This window comes from Amphiura filiformis, chromosome 18 (assembly GCF_039555335.1).
Source record: "Amphiura filiformis chromosome 18, Afil_fr2py, whole genome shotgun sequence".
Taxonomy (NCBI): domain Eukaryota; kingdom Metazoa; phylum Echinodermata; class Ophiuroidea; order Amphilepidida; family Amphiuridae; genus Amphiura; species Amphiura filiformis.
The window spans coordinates 3,846,828-3,866,279 of record NC_092645.1 but is presented as its reverse complement, the minus strand read 5'-3'; the positions used below and the strand labels follow the sequence as shown (position 1 = coordinate 3,866,279).

Below are 19,452 nucleotides of genomic sequence, written 5' to 3'. Positions count from 1 at the left end.
TATTAATAGTTGTAGCACTTTTTTGTTGTTATTGTTAGTGTTGTTTTTGTTTTGGTGTTGGTGTTGTTGTTGTTGGTGGTGTTATTATTGTTTACAATGACAGATCAATGTAAGACTAACAAAATGTTTCATGAAAACAAAAATTAGAATATTGATATTAAAAGAACCAAAATATAATGGAAGTGCAAATCAAAATGACTAGAGTATCCTTTCATGTCGTTATTAGTACGGTTTTGGTATGCGTATAATGTCTCTGTCACCACTTTAATACACACATAAATTATACACGTAACACAGTTTGTCCATTATGGGCACGGATATTCTGTATTAGAGCATACATATGGGCACGGTGTACGACGTTGTCAAAATACGTAGTACGTATATTTAATTTTCAGCATCATAGAATATAAAAAAACTAATATTTTCATAAGTTACATAACATTTCCAGGACGTTACATTAAGGTTACTTAAGGTTTTAACATTAAGGTTAATTTATTATAGACAGCCCGGCACCCTTAAGGGGCTGTGCAATAATTATCAGCCCCCAAAATTTCCGAACGGCTCGCCAAAAATCGGTTTCCCCCTCCTCTCGGCCCGCAAAAAATCGCTTGCCCCCCCCTCTCGGCCTGCCAAAAATCCTTTGCCCCCCCCTTTGAACATGTCAAATTTTTGGGATCCCAAATTCCAAACTTTAAATGGTCTAGATGTATGTTGTGAGCGCAGCGAGCATGAAAATTTGCATATTTAAGCGTTTCCGTACCGTTTTTCTGAGCCTTTTTAGAGCGTTTTATTAAAAAGGCGCCCCGTGAATGCGTGCCAAAATCGCTTGCCCCCCCTCTCGGCTTGGCGAAAATTGCTTACCCCCCCCCCTTTCGGTTCACCAACAAATTCTTGCCCCCCCTCGATTTTACCCTCCCTCAGGGCTCATAATTATTGCACAGCCCCTAAGGTTACTTTTACATTCTTGCCCTGCGGGGCCCTTATAATGGGGTCTCACTTAGACTGTTTAGTCGTCATATGAGAGTCACCGGCCTTGATGATATTGTTGATATGTGGTAGTTAGGATTAGTGACCAGTGGCAACTTCCATTTCTAACTTTAAAAGTATTTGAATGGTCAGTCCGGTGGCGATACCAGAAATATAATCTATTGGAATTCACGATGTTTAAGGTATAGGCTATTATATTACATATATTGAAATAAAAATACAACTGATCGCCATATACTACTTAAAAATTAAAGATACGTACAAACCTGTGGTAAAAAGAACGTCATAACAAAATTAACATTCTTTATCTGATCACCCCCTCAGGATTGGACCCAGAAGGTGAGATAACATAATATCACGTTATAGAGAGTTATTTAAGTTATTATTTTTAATTATTTGTTTGTTCTTGTTTTGTGTGTTACAAATGTTCCCATATAACCCAAACACATCAACATTGTACAAATAAATAATGAAGATTTCCTTCAAAGCTGTCAAAATCAGGCAACCAAAATGTTTGGAATATGGGATGGAATATGTTGGGCAAATGCACACGATTTGTCCGTTTTATAATATGTTAGAGACTGTCAAGAATATTGAATATACGTAAGGCAGTACAGTGTAACTATTAACATGGTCCATTATGTTTGTTAGAAACCGTTATAATATAGCAGCCAAGTAAGGTGTGAAAATTTGACTTCGTTCATACATTTTCATTCAGATTTAAGGCGACGCGATCATTTGTTGGTCAAAGCAACCAAACAAATCAATATATTATTGAAAAATAACACTTTGATGTTTTGCAAAAGTTGATTCTACAAATCATATACTTTGAAAACCTGCTTGAATTATTGTTGTTAATGAGTTATGTACGTTTTACAAAAGTGTTATTGTTTCACCCCTCTTTACAGCATAACTCAAGAACCACATGATCTATATGCAAAGGTTGTCCGTGCGTTAATTTCTCACGTGCAGAATCTTCAATATTTAATAAAAGACCCAGCTCAGTCATAAAATGAAATACAGAGATGAAAAGACTAAATTGTGTCTGAAATTCTGACAACTAGACAGAAAATGCCGTACTGCGCCGGTCGGCAATCAATCACGGCGCGCCTTTGCCCTGACGTTAGACGCAAACAAGTATCTTTATCCCTGTCTTATATTATAGGACTTAAGAGAGAGATTTTGAATAGTTAGACTGGCGACGGATCACAGCGAATCGCAACCTCTGTAGTGAGCCAGTCCAATCTTGGCTTCGCAATAACATTGGTCTCGCCAATTTTGCGATTTATTCCGTATTTTGGTGACGTGATAAGGATTTAGGGGACTGGAGCAAGATCCAGGTGGTTGCCCTGGTTGCCATGGTGGCCCGACCAATTATTGATCGGGCGAAAACCATATTTGCATCAGACAACCTCGATTCGGAAAATTTCTGAATAATAATGATCGAAGTTCGACCTATGATAAGATAAATTAAGAACGAAGTCCAAAATTATAATTATTTTGATTCAAACGCGGTCATAAAGGAAGGCTACTGAAAGAGCTAGCACAAGAGTGGTAAAGCGGCTAATGTTATCACAAATGAGGATATTTAGCTTTATACTAGTCAAGCCCTCTACCAAACCTTAGATCATATGTTTTGATGGTCTATGACCATTGACCAAACATCATGTCCATTGAAGTGCTCAATAGTACGTCACGTGGCCCAGGGGCCCTGTTAGAAGGACCACATTGGGACCCGGTCACACAGACCTTGTTATACGTGGATATTTATGCAATGAAGGTTCATCGTTATACGCCAGCGACAGATTCGGTTGAAACGGTTAATGTCGGTAAGTAGGACTACTTGTGTTTGAATTTCTATTTCTAATACTACTACTACTACTACTAGTCTACTACTACTACTAATAATAAAAATGATATTACAAATTAGGATGTTTTAAATTATTTTTCCCGTCTTAATTTTTTTTGCGACTCTGATTTTTTTTCTGGGAACGCCGGTATCACGATACCGGGGATTTCGTAGCCCTGACTACTACTTCTACTACTACTACTACTAATAATAATTAATAATAATAATAATAATAATAATAATAATAATAATCATAATCATAATCATAATCATAATATTAATAATAATAATAATAATAATAATAATAATAATAATAATAATAATAATAATAATAATAATAATAATAATAATAACAACAATTTGGCTGTAGAATGTTTGCTTTTATTTTTATTTTATTTTATCTTTATCATTTTTTTATTTTTCACACAGGTGAATTTGTGGGGCAGTAGTGCCAACAAGATCCGGAAAAAACATTATCGCAGGGCGCCGTCATTATGCCTTCTTGGATTGGAAAACCGGAGCTTTGAACAGGATTGCCGAAGTAGATGCGGATAAACCGGGCAACCGATTGAATGACGGAAAGTGCGATCCTATGGGAAGGTTTTGGGCCGGTAAGTACATTCAACCGATACAGAGGAGAGAGACAAAAAGAAACAGGGACAGACAGATTATTATTATAAAAATAATGAATTATTATAAAAATCAATATGACATGGGGTCCCAGCAATCACAAAACATTTTGGACATCATTCGCAGAAGGTTAGAACAGGTTGACAGAAAATGACATATAAAAGGTATAAAATGTTTTCAGAACATTCAAAAACATTTGTTAATAACAACTGCAAATATTCTAACATAACGTTTTCTAAGTGTTTTCTAAGTTTTTCTAAGTTATTTGGCAAAAAATGTTTAGCAAACATATATTTCAATAACATTTTGAAAACAGTTGAAAATGTTTTGCGGTGTGTTTTCATACAAAACGTTTTAAAACGTTTTCTTGACCTTTATATAACCCATTCATTTAACGCGGCTGTGTATTCTACAATATTTTTTTCTCGCGCGAAATTGAGCTTTTTTGATAGGTATGTACGACGTACTTTGTTATGGTTGTTATAAATACAAGAATAAGAATATATAATAATCCAGATCTTATATATCTGTAAACCCTTACTGCACTATTTAAAGTATTTTATTTCACTATTTCACTCGTGATCGCAATTTAAAAGTAAAGAAAATCTTTGTTGTACCAGCAGGGTACACGCGTGCAACAACGCATCGCGTTGCGTAGTCTCGCAATTTGTAAACGCACAAATACGCTACTCATACGCGACGCTTGTCTGTTTGCGCGGCGTACCCTAAGGAATCACAAAAACCTAGTGGTCAAATGGCTCCAATTTTTTTTTTCAAGTTCTTTCGTCCAATTTAAATATCAAGTTATGAATGGATTTCGAGACTTCACCGGCCATTATTTCACCGTTTCTCCGTAAAATGACGATTTAGGTACACTATAACTCCATAAATACAGCATATATAGGAAAGAAATTATGCTCATCGTTAAAAGCAAGATCGACTTAAGAAAATGTGTTCTGATTTTTTTTATATTTTGGTATATTTCCGATTTAGGCATCATTAGGCGTTTGTGAATTTTATAAAGTTCATTTTGATGCCTTATATGGTCCAAATCTAATAAAAAGGCCAATATCAAGAAAAAATAAAGAAAGTCTTTTTGGAATGGACCCTCAAGATCAAGAAAACAACAAAACAAACACATTTTTAAAGAGTGTGTTTTTGTTATGATGTACCAAATAAAAAATACCAACAATTTGTGATTTTCTTCATAATCACTGTATATGTATTAAGATTTATTGCTGTCTTGCCTTTAAAAAAATGTATACTTTTATATGTCTTGCGTGAATAATTACAAAGTTATGATACTTTTACTACATGCATGTCTGAGAGTATACAACTGCCTTAATGTTATTAAAACGTTTTAATATAAACCAAAACCCAATTGTTTAGTAAACAACAACATATCAATATCATTCATAATAAAGCATCGTAAATAGAAGTCCACTATGTTTTATGGGCTTAATGCGATTTGCGATTTAAATATATACATTCAAAACATCATTGTTGCTACCGTGTTTCTTTAACAGGTACGATGGGTCCAGGAGAGTCACCAGACAAGCCGATCCCAGTGAAACCAAAACAAGGCTCATTATTCTGTCTACATTCAGACCAGACTGTAACAAAACACGTCGAGAATGTTGACATATCCAACGGACTGGCGTGGAGTCCTGACCGAAAGACTATGTATTACATCGACTCGTTAGGTTTTGGTGTCGATGCCTTTGATTATAACAACGCAACTGGGGCTCTAAGTGAGTATTCTGCTTAATATTTCAAGACGCGTCGACAAAAATATAGATTTAGAAATCTCATTACGCGTTGGTGACAATATAATTAACATCGATCAAATAATAAAATGACACATTTTTATTTCTCATATATTCATTAAAATAGAAAAAAATGTTATTAATTCTTCTTCTTGTCCACTTAAATTTAAGTAATATACGAGTATCGTCGACAGGTAACCGTCGACGGGTGATTGAGGTGCCATTTGCGGAAGAAAGCTCACCAGACGGGATGACAATAGACGCAGAAGGCATGTTATGGGTGGCGTGCTATGGTAAATCAAGGATTAATAGATATAACCCGGCAACAGGTAAGATATGGGCCTATGGAGGATTTACTGATAACACGGAGAGTGTCAGAGTGCGTAGAAAACACATGAAGAGGGAAGATTACCGCTTATTTAAGTTACGTTTACGAACTTGTGTTGAGTTTGCAAATACAAGTACTTCTACTAGAAAAAAAAAGGTATAATACGCTTGGAACATTTGACCTTCTGTTCCGTGTCACGATGACTCATGTGGCAATTAAAGCACATGTAATACAGCATTTTGTTCTAATAAACACATCAAACAAGTAACCACCCCTTAATGAATGACCATTATTCCATAACGTCTATCGTATGCCAAATTTGAGATATGCATTTAAAGCAGAATTTATTTCTGCGTATAGGCCTTTTCAACCCCTATTCCGAAATCATCGGAAATTGCTTGTGAGAACACGTGGACTTTGAGCAACCATTCACGTACGAGCACGTTTGATGTTGCGATCGCCTCAAAATATGTGAACCCAGTGAATTGGATCTAAGGCACAAAAGTGCAAATAGTAAATAGCTCAGAGAAACCACAAATCCCTTAGGAACAACATGAATACTAGTAATGGTTAGTATTGTGCAGGAAATATGCAAACCACACTATTTACCTACGCAGATGTAATCCTCATGCGACCTATCCACCAAATGGCCCCGCTCGGGCTGCAGCTTTCAAACTACATTGACCACCCAGGTTGCAGCCAACCTGGGAACTGTCGCAGTCAGACAGTGAAGCAAGAAAGGGGTAGTAGGGCCAAACCGATGCCGCCCGCTAGAGCTCAGTCTATTTGTGCTCCCATACCTAAGATAAAGGGACGAGCCTGTGTTCACAGGGTGTTGTGTCCATCTCTCTTTCGAAACGATAAGGCCAGACTCCTCCATGGAATGTTGATGTGGTTGATTGCTACACCTCCGTCACAGCAAATCTGTTACCTTCCTGACATGGAATAAAGCCAGCACCCATGTGTACACCAAGTGCCATACACGTTGTCGCCGAGCTACCTCACAATTATGAGTCGAAGTCTTAGACCGCCGCGCCACCGTGCCCCACCGTTATTCGGTAAAACGACGTGGTAGATCCAGGCGTTATTAAAGAAATGTCTTAATTTGCTTTTGTCATACACGTATCCCCGGGCATGCATACTGATTAGTATAATGTACCGTGCCCTTGCGTTTATACATTAAAAAGTGCACTTTGACCAAAATTGAATTCTGTGAAATCTTACATTGCCCCTTTAATATAATGCATTATTTTGTATTGAAAGTTGATAGCTTTTAACCCAAATCATAATTTCACCATTGTTCATAACCCTCCAGGAGAGAAGCTTCAAATGTTGACATTCCCGGTAACGAACATCACATCGTGTTGTTTCGGAGGACCCAACTACGATATCCTCTACGTCACAACTTCAAGTATCATGTTGACCTCTGACCAGCCATTGGCTGGTTCTATATTTGCTGTCAAGGAGTTGGGGGTCAAAGGTCTTCCCGCAAATGTATACCATGATTAACTATTACTTGACCTCTGAGCGGCCGTGGGAATTTCAATACTACATATAGTATATCTTACTTGCAAATAATTTGAATGGACAACTTGAATAGACAATGCAACTTTTAAATCTGGACTTCACTACATTAAATTGACCGGTGTTTTAATGTTTTCTGGGCTATCGTATCAAATGAATTATCATAAGCTTGCTGTACTGTATTGACACACTAGAAAGCCAGAAAAACAGGTTATCCCAGCAAACACGAAAACGTTTTTAAAGCATTTTAAACATGTTATATTTTGGGTTTTGGTCTAGTTAAAAACGTTTTTATGACATTAAATGTCGGGTTATATAAAGGTCATGAAAACGTTTTAAAACGTTTCGTATGAAAACACACTACAGCATTATTTTTAAAATGTTTACAAAATGTTACTGTAAAATATGTTTTGCAAACATTTTTTGCCAAATATTATTTTATAAGGTTATCATCAAATATTTTTAATGTTATGAAAACGTGTTATGTCCTTTATATAACCCCACATTTAAACGTTTTCTGACAACCTTTTCTAACCTTTTGCGAATAAAGTCGAAAACGTTTTGTGTTTGCTGGGATAGCACCATTTAGCACTGTTCAGTCAATACTCAATGAGTTATGAATCATCAATTGACCGATACAACTTTACCATTAATTCTGATTACTTAGGTGATAGTTCCTTAATAACAATCGTCGAGGCAGCATCGACGGTCGATCCAAAGATCGAACACATTTGGCTGCGGTGCCTAACAGATCGTTTGCATACTATTTTGCAGTTAACCTTTGATGAGCACGTACTGCCGTAATGTTATAAAGTAGGAGCTAACAAAGCGTACGGCGCAAATTTCATTCATATATTACCACTCTTCAACAGCAGATCGCCTCACCAGCTAATCAGAGACAAGTGCGTTTCAACGCAGTATATACGCGATGTACGCTTACACTACGCTCTCGTCAAAAATTTACAGGAAAAGAATTGATTAAAACACGAATTTTGCTAAAGCTTTTATCGATATTGCTGGATATTTTGATAAAGAGCTTGAAGTTAAATGTACACTCCATCGCTGATAATTTCTAACCAATGATGGCGCTTTTTGCTGCGTTGAGAGAACTGCGCTACCTCAAAATACCTATCGCTTGTCGCTCAGCGATGGACTGTAAATTTTGGGCTGAACTTAAGAAAATGTTGCTAAGCTCAAGAATAAAGCCTAATGCAGAGGGTTTGATCCTATAAGTTCAACCCATTCACTGCAAAGCTCTTCTAAAAATAACATAACCGATAAACTGGAAATTATGAGACTCAATGGAGAAGTTCTTTATTTTTTCACAAAGTTTACCAACGAGTTTTTTATGGCCATAATGTTGCAGGTTTTAAATTTACAAAATGAACTAGTGGCAAATGGTGGTCATAGACCACAAACCTAGCTGGGGCATGTTGGGGTTCGGGACCCCTGCAAAATGTTCAAAAAATGTTCCCCTCATCATGATGTTTCTTGTCACCGAGTTTGATCCCCGTATACACCGTACACCCACCTGCTCCACATAGAAGAGTTGGAATTGGAATGTGCACTATTATAAGATCACCATAGAACCAAAGGTTCGACCGAGGTCTTATTTAGGCTTTCAGACTCAGCTTACAGGGATCAGTTATCATACAAACAAGAAAACAACAAGACAATCAAAACTACAATTAACTATTATTTAAGTAATTTATTTCTTACCACATCTTAAGGACCCGGGAGAAGTAAACTAGTGGCAAATGGTGGTCATAGACCACAAACCTAGCTGGGCGTGTTGGTGTTGTGGGGGTATCTGACCCCTGCAAAATGTTCCAAAAATGTTCCCCTGGTTATGAGGTTTGTTGTCACCGAGTTTGAGTCCCGTATACTCCTTACATATGTCCAGATAATGAAATTCTAAGATTTGGCCCCAGGTGACCTTTGACCTGACCCCTGCAAAGTGTTCCAAAATGTTCCCCTTGGAATTAAGCCCCGTACCCCTTACAGATATCCAGAAAATGCATTTCTAAAAGTTGACCTCTGCATGACCTTTGACCTGACCCCTGCAAAATGTTCCCCTGGTCATGAGATTTGTTGTCACTGAGTTTGAGCCCCATACTTCTTACAGATGTCCAGAAAATAAAATTAAAAGGTTTGACCCCAGATAACCTTTTGACCTGACCCCGGCAAAATTTTCCAAAATGTTCCCTTGGTTATTAAGTTTGTTGTCAGCGAGTTTGAACCTCGTACCCCTTACAGATGTCCAGAAAATGCATTTCTAAAATTTGACCTCTGCATGACCTTTGACCTGATGCCTGCAAAATGTTCCCCTGGTCATGAGATTTGTTGTCACTGAGTTTAAGCCCCATACCCCTTATAGATGTCCAGATAATGCAATTGCAAGATTTTACCCCCTTAATGACCTTTGACCCCAATTCTGTGTGCAAGTGGTGGGCGCTGGGTAAAGCCGATGCACATGTGTAAGTGACGTCATTGTGCTATGTAATATGTGGCAGAAGAAGCATTTTGAAGGTATTTGGTTATATACCAAAAATGCCCCTTTAATGACCTTTGATCCCAATTATGTTTGCAACCTATGGGCACTGGATATAGCCGATACATATGTGCAAGTTACGTAATTGTAGGGTGTAACATGTAGGAGGAGAAGCAATTTGAAGTTTGTTGCCAGAAGAAGAAGAAGAAGAAGAAGAAACTAGTGGCAAATGGTGGTCATAGACCACAAACCTAGCTGGGGCATGTTGGTGTTTTAGAGGTATCTGACCCCTGCAAAATGTTCCAAAATGTTCCCCTGGTCATGAGGTTTGGCGTCACCGAGTTTGAGTCCCATACTCCTTACAGACGCCCAAAAAATTAAATTATAAGATTTGACCCAGATAATCTTTGACCTGACCCCTGCACAGCGTTCCAAAGTGTTCCCTTGGTCAGTAAGTTTGTTGTCACAAGAGTTTGAGCCCCGTATCCCTTCGAGATGTCCAGAAAATGCATTTCGAAAATTTGACCTCTGCATGACCTTTGACCTGACCCCTGTAAAATGTTCCTCTGATCATGAGATTTGTTGTCACTGAGTTTGAGCCCCACACCCCTTACAGATGTTGAGATAAGGCAATTGTAAGATTTTACCCCCTTAATGACCTTAAGTGACGTCATTGTGCTATGTAATATGTGGCAGAAGAAGCATTTTGAAGGTATTTGGTTATATAAAGAAAATACATTTGATCCCAATTCTGTTTGCACCCTATGGGCACTGGATTTTGCCGATACATATGTGCAAGTTACGTAATTGTAGGGTGTAACATGTAGGAGGAGAAGCATTTCGAAATTTTTGTTGCCAGAAGAAAGAAAGAAAGAAGAATCGGAGAGCATTACAGTAAAGAAGAATCGGATAGCAAAACAGTACCTAGCTCGGGGGGTTGAAACCCCCCAGCTAGGTAACAAGTGATCTCAATGTGGTGTCATTCAAGAGTGTTGATTGGTTACAGCAACATCACATGTTTACGTACCGCATTCACACTGCAGAAGCTCTGAATGGCTTTTGCATGTCCAATGTCCAATGTCCAATGTCCAATGTCTGTTGAATGATCTAGGATGTTACCGGGGGGGGGCACTACCAGCGTAATTGATCGAGTGATCAAATAATGATACCTGGACAGCACTATGAAGTACGTCAATCTCAGTTTTGAAATCGATTCGACTTCAATTACTGATATTAAGTTCAACTTACAAACGCATATCGACATGATACGATGATATGATAACAATAAAGACAAGGACAAAGTCCATCTTGATAGCATGTAGTCGCAAAGCAAGCCTATTGAGACCCACAGTAGAGATAATGCCTTCCCGCCATGCCTTGTTTTGGTTGATAACTAGGACATAATCTACAATCCCAGCCTGCAGAAAATGGTATACATTTTATGCTCAGATCTGAGTTAATACTTTCAATATTTAGCTATAGTCTGTCCAACATGGCGTTCCTCTCAACTTGAGACGAGACACATATGTTGATGTTGATGTTCCATGACTAGTGACCAAAGACTTGTGATGTCCATGATTGATATAGCTCAATTTGATGCAATGCATCAAGGGAAGACTCTATTTTTTGCTGTGATTGAGACCCAAAACCTGCGAGTGTATGCAGTGGCAAGCTAACAGCGTTACAATTAATCCTTAGGCCTATTTTCGAATGAAAGCTTAAACCAATCAAATCAATCGGAACTCTTCAGCTTTCGTGTCAAACGCTCTATCAATGTCATTAAAATGTCCGTTGAAGTGCTAAAAAGTACATCTCGTGGCTCGGGCGCCCTGTTGGAAGGACCACATTGGGATCCAGTCACGCAGACGTTGTTATACGTGGAGATTTATTCAGGAAAGGTTCATCGCTATACGCCCGCTACAGACTCTGTCGAAACTGTTGATGTTGGTAAGTATGGCTACGTTTACGGTTTAGTATGATATTAGAGAGATTACGATTTCCAAACGTACGTATGGAACGTACTTGCGAATCTATTCAAAACCACTCTCCTGTGACAGGATTTTGAATAGATTGCTACGTTAGAAATCGCAATCTCTACTCTCTGTGACATAACCAACGATGACAAAGAGGGCCAGTTGCCAGGACAGACAAAACTTACCAAAATTAATATATTTTAGCATTAAAATTGGACTTTTCGCGCACTTCAAACGCATTTGTCGTAGTTAAGTCATTTTAGTATAGTGGGGACATGGGGACATCGGGACGATCTTATAATTTTCCGGTACGCCACTGTAATTCAGCGGTATTATTTTTGCTTCGCCACATATTCCAGTTGAAATCCATACACCCCCTATAGAAGACATGACTTTAATCTTCCACACAGGCAATGTGAATGTCAAATGGGATTTCCTGATTGGGTGGCTCCATTTGAATTCTACATCATGTGTGGTACATTAAGGTCATGTCTTCCATAGGAGGGTGTATGGATTTCAACTGGAATAGCCCATTCAGTGATATGTTATCTCATCTTACAATAAGCCTAATTTTGTTTAAAATTCTTTTTTATTTAGGTGAATTTGTAGGTGCTGTAGTACCCACAAAATCAGGAAAAACCATCATTGCAGGGCGCCGTCATTATGCCTTCTTAGATTGGAAAACCGGAGCTTTGAACAGGATTGCCGAAATAGACGCGGATAAACCTGATAACCGATTCAACGATGGAAAGTGTGATCCTATGGGAAGGTTTTGGGCCGGTAAGAACACTCGCTTGCAAGAGAGATTTGGGATTGGGGAATTTGAGCATCGCCTTTATTCGCTCATCCTTAAAGCAGAAGAAAGTATTATAGGGGTGGAGTGGGTTGATTGATTGTGTGGGGTGAGGTGCAGGGTGGGTGGCACAGACAGAGAAAAAAGCAGATACACGTACACAGAATGACTAATAAACAGAGTGTTTTCGAAATGCAACACTTTGGTTCTCATGTCATTATGGTTTTAATTGTTATGCATTAGTATATATAGTGCAATGTAATGAAAATGTTGTTATCAGCCTTGTAATTATGCAGAATGTAGCGCCTGTAAAAGCATTAGTGTCATCTATCACAAAACAGATTCACCGGGTTTGTTGCTAGATAAAAGGTTTCGTTTGAACAAATCCAACACGTTATTCACGATTGACGGTTTTGCCTATTTTAGACGATAGTCATCTCCAGAATGACGATGGTTGGCTCTTAATACGATGGGAATTCCATTAACGAGATCAATTTGGATCAGAAGAAGAAGTCATAACGTCATGAAATGGGACGAGGGAGCTCAATTCTTAGTCATAATTTGACGATCCCCTGATGACTGGTAATACACCCTACATGCAATTTGAATCCGGCCAAAGGAAGTATAATCCATCGTCATTCTGAAGATTCTATCGTCCGTGGTACGGTAGGCGAACCGGTCAATCGTGAGTAATTTTGTTGGTGTCGTTCAAAAGAATTCTACCCAGTTCCATTGTTTATCCACATCTATCTATCCTATTTCTCTCCCCTAACCAGGTACCATGGGTCCTGAAGACAAACCGGCGCAAGTGAGACCAAAACAAGGCTCCTTGTTCTGTCTGCATTCAGACCGCACTGTCACAAAACACGTCGAGAATATCGACATAGCAAACGGCATGGCATGGAGTCCTGACCGAAAGACAATGTATTACATCGACTCGTTAGCTTTTGGTGTCGATGCGTTTGATTATAACAAAACAACAGGTGCTCTGAGTAAGTGGTGTGCCATTATCTCGATATAAATATCGATACTATTATGTTAGCATGTAATTTGTAATCCAGACCTGAAAACCACGCGTGTAAAAATGCTTCATTAGTATGCATTAGTGTCGATATGTTTAACAAACGTATGAAAATGCGATACATGAATGAAGTTTCGGAACGGTATTGTTATATTGACTATTAAATTATGACACATTGGGATTTCAAACCCAATGCTAACTGTTACTTTACGTGTACTCTAATTATAACACATTAGACACTACGAACCATTTTCAGACAAATCAAACTCATAATTACTTTTCAGCTGTTGCGTGTCAAAATTCTTATATCTTCACAGGGAATTTCGGACAATTTTTCAGTGTCAAAATGTCGTATACTTTTTTTTTGACAAACTAGCTGTCAATATTACGATTTTGAAGGTGTAGAACTTTAAAGGCAAACCGAACAAGAAGATCCCAATGTCAATCTGAGTAATGAACTAAAGACTGCACAAAAAGCAACGCAGCTGTTACAAATACGTCTATAGCGTCAGACCATGGTAGGTATTATAGATTGTGTTCACAATATTTTAACATAGAAAGAAGGATGATTTATTTATGCGCATTTTGATACCCTTGTCCAATTTCGTTCAATATTAACAACACAGCAGTGCTTTGAAAACGAAATACCCCAATTTAAAAGTTGCAGCTATTTGTATTGATTTGAAGTTCAGCGCGAAGATAATGGAGGGTTTTACGCGCCACAATGCTTGCGTAATAACCATTTATCGTTGTAAACTGCAACTTTTAAATTCAAGTATTTTTCTTCAAAGGCACTACTGTGTTGTTAATATTGACAAACATTTGACAAATGGGGTATCAAAATGCGCGCTAATAATTCATCCTTCTTTCTATGCAGAAATATTATGGAAACAATTATTAGTTCTGAAGCTATAGGCGTAACAGCTACTTTACTTATTGTGCAGACTTTAGATGAAGTAGACGTAAAACCTTTCTTTTCCTCTCCAAAACCATTGGCAACGTGTACAGATGATCTAGTAGGCTTTTTTAAGCACAAACTTACCCTGACGTCCCAGATACGATTTTCATTCACAATATGTTAAACGTTATCTTTTCAAGTTACATAAAAGTTTACAATTAAAAACAGTTTTTTAATAAAATCAACAATATATATCAAATTTATAGGATGTTTAAGTTTAAGTTTAATATCCATTCTTATCAATTGCCGACAGGTAACCGTAGACAGGTAATTGCCATACCACATGAGGAGGAAGGTTTCCCAGACGGAATGACAATAGACGAAGAAGGCATGTTATGGGTGGCATGCTTCAGCAAATCAAGGGTTAATAGATATAACCCGGTAACAGGTGAGTTATGGTCACTATTCGCTACTTAGCACGGTTCCGCCATTATGCACTATGTGCGGGAGAGCCTCGAACTGGCAGCATACATGAAAGGAAGAATTATGTAACCTTACACAGAACGTTATGACTAGTTCAATTCCCATTCATGTATGTGCTGCCAGTTCGAGGCTCTCCCCGCACATAGTGCATAATGGCGGAACCGTGCAAGTAGCGAATAAAGGCTGTTTTGATCAGGTTGATGATGGGATACACCACTCCACGCCATACATAAATTCTCCCACTCACATTTCCCCAATATGAAATTTAAAAAAAGTAAAATTAAGTTTGGCAGAGGCGGGGTTCGAACTCACGGCGCACCGCTTTGGATACTCTATGAGCCTAGCGCCTTAGGGTTAAAGACCACTAAATAGGCCTGGGCGATACATTGAAATACGACGAGGAACTATTTGTTTTCATGGCATTCGAAAAGACTGCATTAAAATCGCTGAAATTGATCAAGTTATATAGCCAAAAAAGTACTTTTTAGAGTTTGATGCTTCAAAATGGTACATTTACTCTTATAATATGACATTTTTGATGTAATAGTACCAAAATTCATACGCACGGCTTCGGTTTTTAGTAAATAGTCGCCTTATCATATTGTAACTTTCAGCTTCGAGGGCGCACTGTCATTTTAAGGTGTTTACGGTTCAGTGCGTTAAAACAAGAAAAGTCTCAGGTCAACCTATGTTGAATTTTTGATCATTTGGCATCTAAATCATATAGTTTCACCTGATATTGGTGGCATTGAACTGTGAGAGTTCTGAATATGAGAAAATTTCACCCGAAATTAGGCATTTTCCCATTGAAACACGTGTAATACATAATTAGTGGTATTTAACCTATAGAAACACTGAATTCTATGGATCTGATATTCGTCATGGAGACATTTCTAGCTATTCTTTGCTTACATTTCTCAATATTTAACTGTATTTGCCCTGGCAAGAAAACGTGCATCTTCTTCGACTACTAAGGTATGTTATTAGAACCCGTTGAGGTACCGGTAGTAACGGGTTGAGGGGGGGGACTTGTGGCATTAGTATTGGGTTTACGGCTGGTTTCTGTGATTTCAGGGCTAACAACCTTCGATTGCCTGCGTATACATATAGAAAGCTTAATGATGATGAAAAATCAATGTTGATGATCATATAGACATGCCACTTTGTTAATTAGACCCACATGCACATTTTGTTGGTGATTTCCTTGCCCTAAATAACGTACATAGGCCTATACGTGTAAATACAGTATATGCCTAGGCTAGGCATTTTGCTTAAGCTTTAAGGCGCATGTAAGGCCTATTAGTCACGTGTAAAATAAAACCTAGTCTTTGTGTACACGTTGTCTATGGGCCTCTACAGCATCCTGTGTGGCCTCACTCTATCCTAACTCAAGCCGGAACCCTAACTTGATCTATAACTCTATTTTAAACCCATATCTAATCCTCGGACCTAGCCGTATTTCTATCCCTATCCATGAGCCTAGCCCTATAAAAACCCTATTCCTAATGCGAACCTGACCCTAATCAACAATTCTAACACTAAACAGCAAGCCTATATCGGAACACTAACCCTAAAGCAATCTTAATCTGATCTGATCGTGCTAGGACAGGCTACAGATACGAATCTCCAGATATAGTCCTAGGTTGAAGCAAAAACAGCGAAACAGTCATCATACAGGGTGTCCGAAAATCATTGATATTTTACTCGTCATGCTGTTTTCCAGAAATTTTCTTATTAAAACATGTATTGCCAATGTCAATGTTTACATTCATGGCCTTTTACCCGAGATTGGAGCACCTTTGTGCTTATATAGGTTAAAGACCACTAAATAGGCCTGGGCGATACATTGAAATACGACGAGGAACTATTTGTTTTCATGGCATTCGAAAAGACTGCATTAAAATCGCTGAAATTGATCAAGTTATATAGCCAAAAAGTACTTTTTAGAGTTTGATGCTTCAAAATGGTACATTTACTCTTATAATATGACATTTTTGATGTAATAGTACCAAAATTCATACGCACGGCTTCGGTTTTAGTAAATAGTCGCCTTATCATATTGTAACTTTCAGCTTCGAGGGCGCACTGTCATTTTAAGGTGTTTACGGTTCAGTGCGTTAAAACAAGAAAAGTCTCAGGTCAACCTATGTTGAATTTTTGATCATTTGGCATCTAAATCATATAGTTTCACCTGATATTGGTGGCATTGAACTGTGAGAGTTCTGAATATGAGAAAATTTCACCCGAAATTAGGCATTTTCCCATTGAAACACGTGTAATACATAATTAGTGGTATTTAACCTTAGACCACTCGGCCACTTGTATTGTTGGAATCCATTTGAAACTTATTTGAACATATAATCGCAACTTCAACATAGGCCTACCACGTGACAAGCAAAGGCAGAAAACGTACCATCAGAAAAGAAAGTGGTATAATTTTGAAGGGTATGTTTCATTTAGAATATTGTAATTATTTTTACTTAGCTACAGCTCGATGAAAGTACACACCTGGTTCATTAATGTCACGTTAACGGTTTTATGTTGACAATTGTTAATCAGATTGTAAAAACGAATTAGACACTGCAAAATTGTATAAAATGCACACATGTGCCTACAATTTTTTTTACATATATTTTTAAAATGGATATATTTAGAAGAGTGGGTTTTCATTTAAAACGTCAATTCATTTAATTGACCTTTTTACATATCTGCAGCTCGATGAAAGTACACAGCTGGTTTACTGATATCAAGCTAGAACGGTATTATGTTTGAAAAAATTTTAACCGAATACAAAATGAATACAAATTTGCATAAAATGCAATCAGGTGCCTAAAATTCCTTAAAATGTCACACAATGGCATAAAGTCTCAAAAATGTGATAAGATTTTTGTACATTTCTGTACATGAAATAAATGTATATATAATGCTTAACTTTCAATATTAAGATGTTTAGTTCATAAATAAACCAAATGATTAGATGTGTTTATCATTTAGTGTTTCAACAGCCTGTTGAACATGTTGGAAGTGTTCAATTTAGTATTTACCTCTTATGCTTCTACCATAAGTGTGTAAACACCAAGAAGAGTTTTTAATTGCGGCGCGATTGTACGTGGCGGTATAGGGAGTCCCGGTTCTCCTTCTCTAATTCTGTGGTTACTCCTAATGTACTGCCAAATGGCATTTGTTGCATAATTCGGGACGGCAGCATATTGGAAATTTAATCTCTTTGATTGAATATTCATTCGGGCAATTATAAAACATATTGAAATTTAGAGTAGTGTTTAAAGTGCAGCTCCTGGTTACGCCCTTAACATAATTGGCAATAGATACTCAAACATATATATATTGTCAATGCGCCTAAGCTCTCTTGGCAAAGTTGGCCAGCAAATTTGCTCCCACAAATTTGCTTTAACAAATTGCGCGCGGAGCGAGTGAAACTTTCCAATATAATACTAATATGGTAATAATCAAGGTAAATTAAACAGACTATCATAATGTGTATCTTTCTTGGAATAAGCATATGGAATGCGAAAAAAATCTTAAAAGGGGTTTCCTTGAGCATGTTCTCGAAAACTGCGCATTTATGCCCTTTTCAGAACAATTTTGCCATAATAAAAGTAAATTTTGGTCATAAATGGGTAAAAAAGAAACAGTCCAGATCCATTGCACTGCATTTTATGTCGATCTTGTCCAGATACTGAGCCAGAGGGATTATCAAGCTGCCCATTATCTTATTTATGGCATTACAGGTTGCGTCCTTGCTTTTTCACTCCCCAAATCAAGGTAATTATGTTGTGTTAACATGGCACAGTTTTCAACATTACACTATTTCTGCCCAGATTCAAAGTGTTTAAAAGATGAACAGGGCGATTTTGTCTCCACTTTTGTTTTCGCAAAATGAATCCTTGACTGATTACCACAAACTATCCCTGTTTTGCATAGGATTTTCCGACTCCATCAGTCTTACTTTGTGGAGGAACTTCTTGAGCACGGATTTTTAGTTCTCACTGCACGGATTTTTGTTCTCACTGCACGAACATGCCAGGAATCACGTTATAATAGCCCTGGGTAGTGTTGGAATGACAGCTTCCATGGCTCACGTGGAAATTTTAAATATTCGCTTAATAAAATTTCCTAAGCTCATTGTTATTGTGTTTGTTACAAAATTATCACAAGTGACTAAAAAGTTTTAAATTGTATTATATGCAACTGATTTATTTTGACCCTATCACAATTACTGTCACTTTTTACGCAGGAGACAAGCTTCAAATGTTGACATTCCCAGCAACGAACATCACATCGTGCTGTTTTGGAGGACCCAACTACGACATTCTTTTCGTCACAAGTTCGAGTTTCCAGTTGACCTCTGACCAGCCATTGGCTGGTTCTATATTTGCTGTCAAGGATTTAGGGGTCAAAGGTCTTCCCTCAAATACATACCATGATTGACTTTGATTGACATTAATCGACCAATGTTAGGCTTAATCTCTGGGCGACCAATGTTAGGCTTAATCTCTGGGCGACCAATCTTAGGCTTAATTGGTTTGGTTGATCAGTATAAGGAGTGTGACTGATCCTGCGCCCCACAGAGGTTTGGAAACATATGCTCGGAGATGGAAACATTACGTACTACTTTTGAGTGATGTTTGCACTTTTCTGAATTATCCAAGAAGTTTGAAGCGAAAATTCTACCAATCTTCGAATCATGA

The 19,452-nt window shown here is 37.8% G+C and overlaps 1 protein-coding gene and 1 pseudogene across 1 annotated transcript; both read left to right on the top strand.

Annotated features, from left to right (window-relative positions):
* The first annotated feature begins 2,653 nt into the window (after positions 1 to 2,653).
* Positions 2,654 to 7,158, top strand: LOC140139566 (regucalcin-like; annotated as a pseudogene).
* A 4,201-nt stretch (positions 7,159 to 11,359) lies between these two features.
* LOC140139564 (regucalcin-like) lies at positions 11,360 to 19,209 on the top strand. The gene is made up of 5 exons (XM_072161271.1): positions 11,360 to 11,522; positions 12,146 to 12,328; positions 13,118 to 13,333; positions 14,574 to 14,708; positions 18,999 to 19,209. The coding sequence occupies exons 1-5, from the start codon at positions 11,360 to 11,362 to the stop codon at positions 19,190 to 19,192; spliced, it is 891 nt and encodes a 296-aa protein (XP_072017372.1). The 3' UTR covers positions 19,193 to 19,209.
* Positions 19,210 to 19,452: the final 243 nt, after the last annotated feature.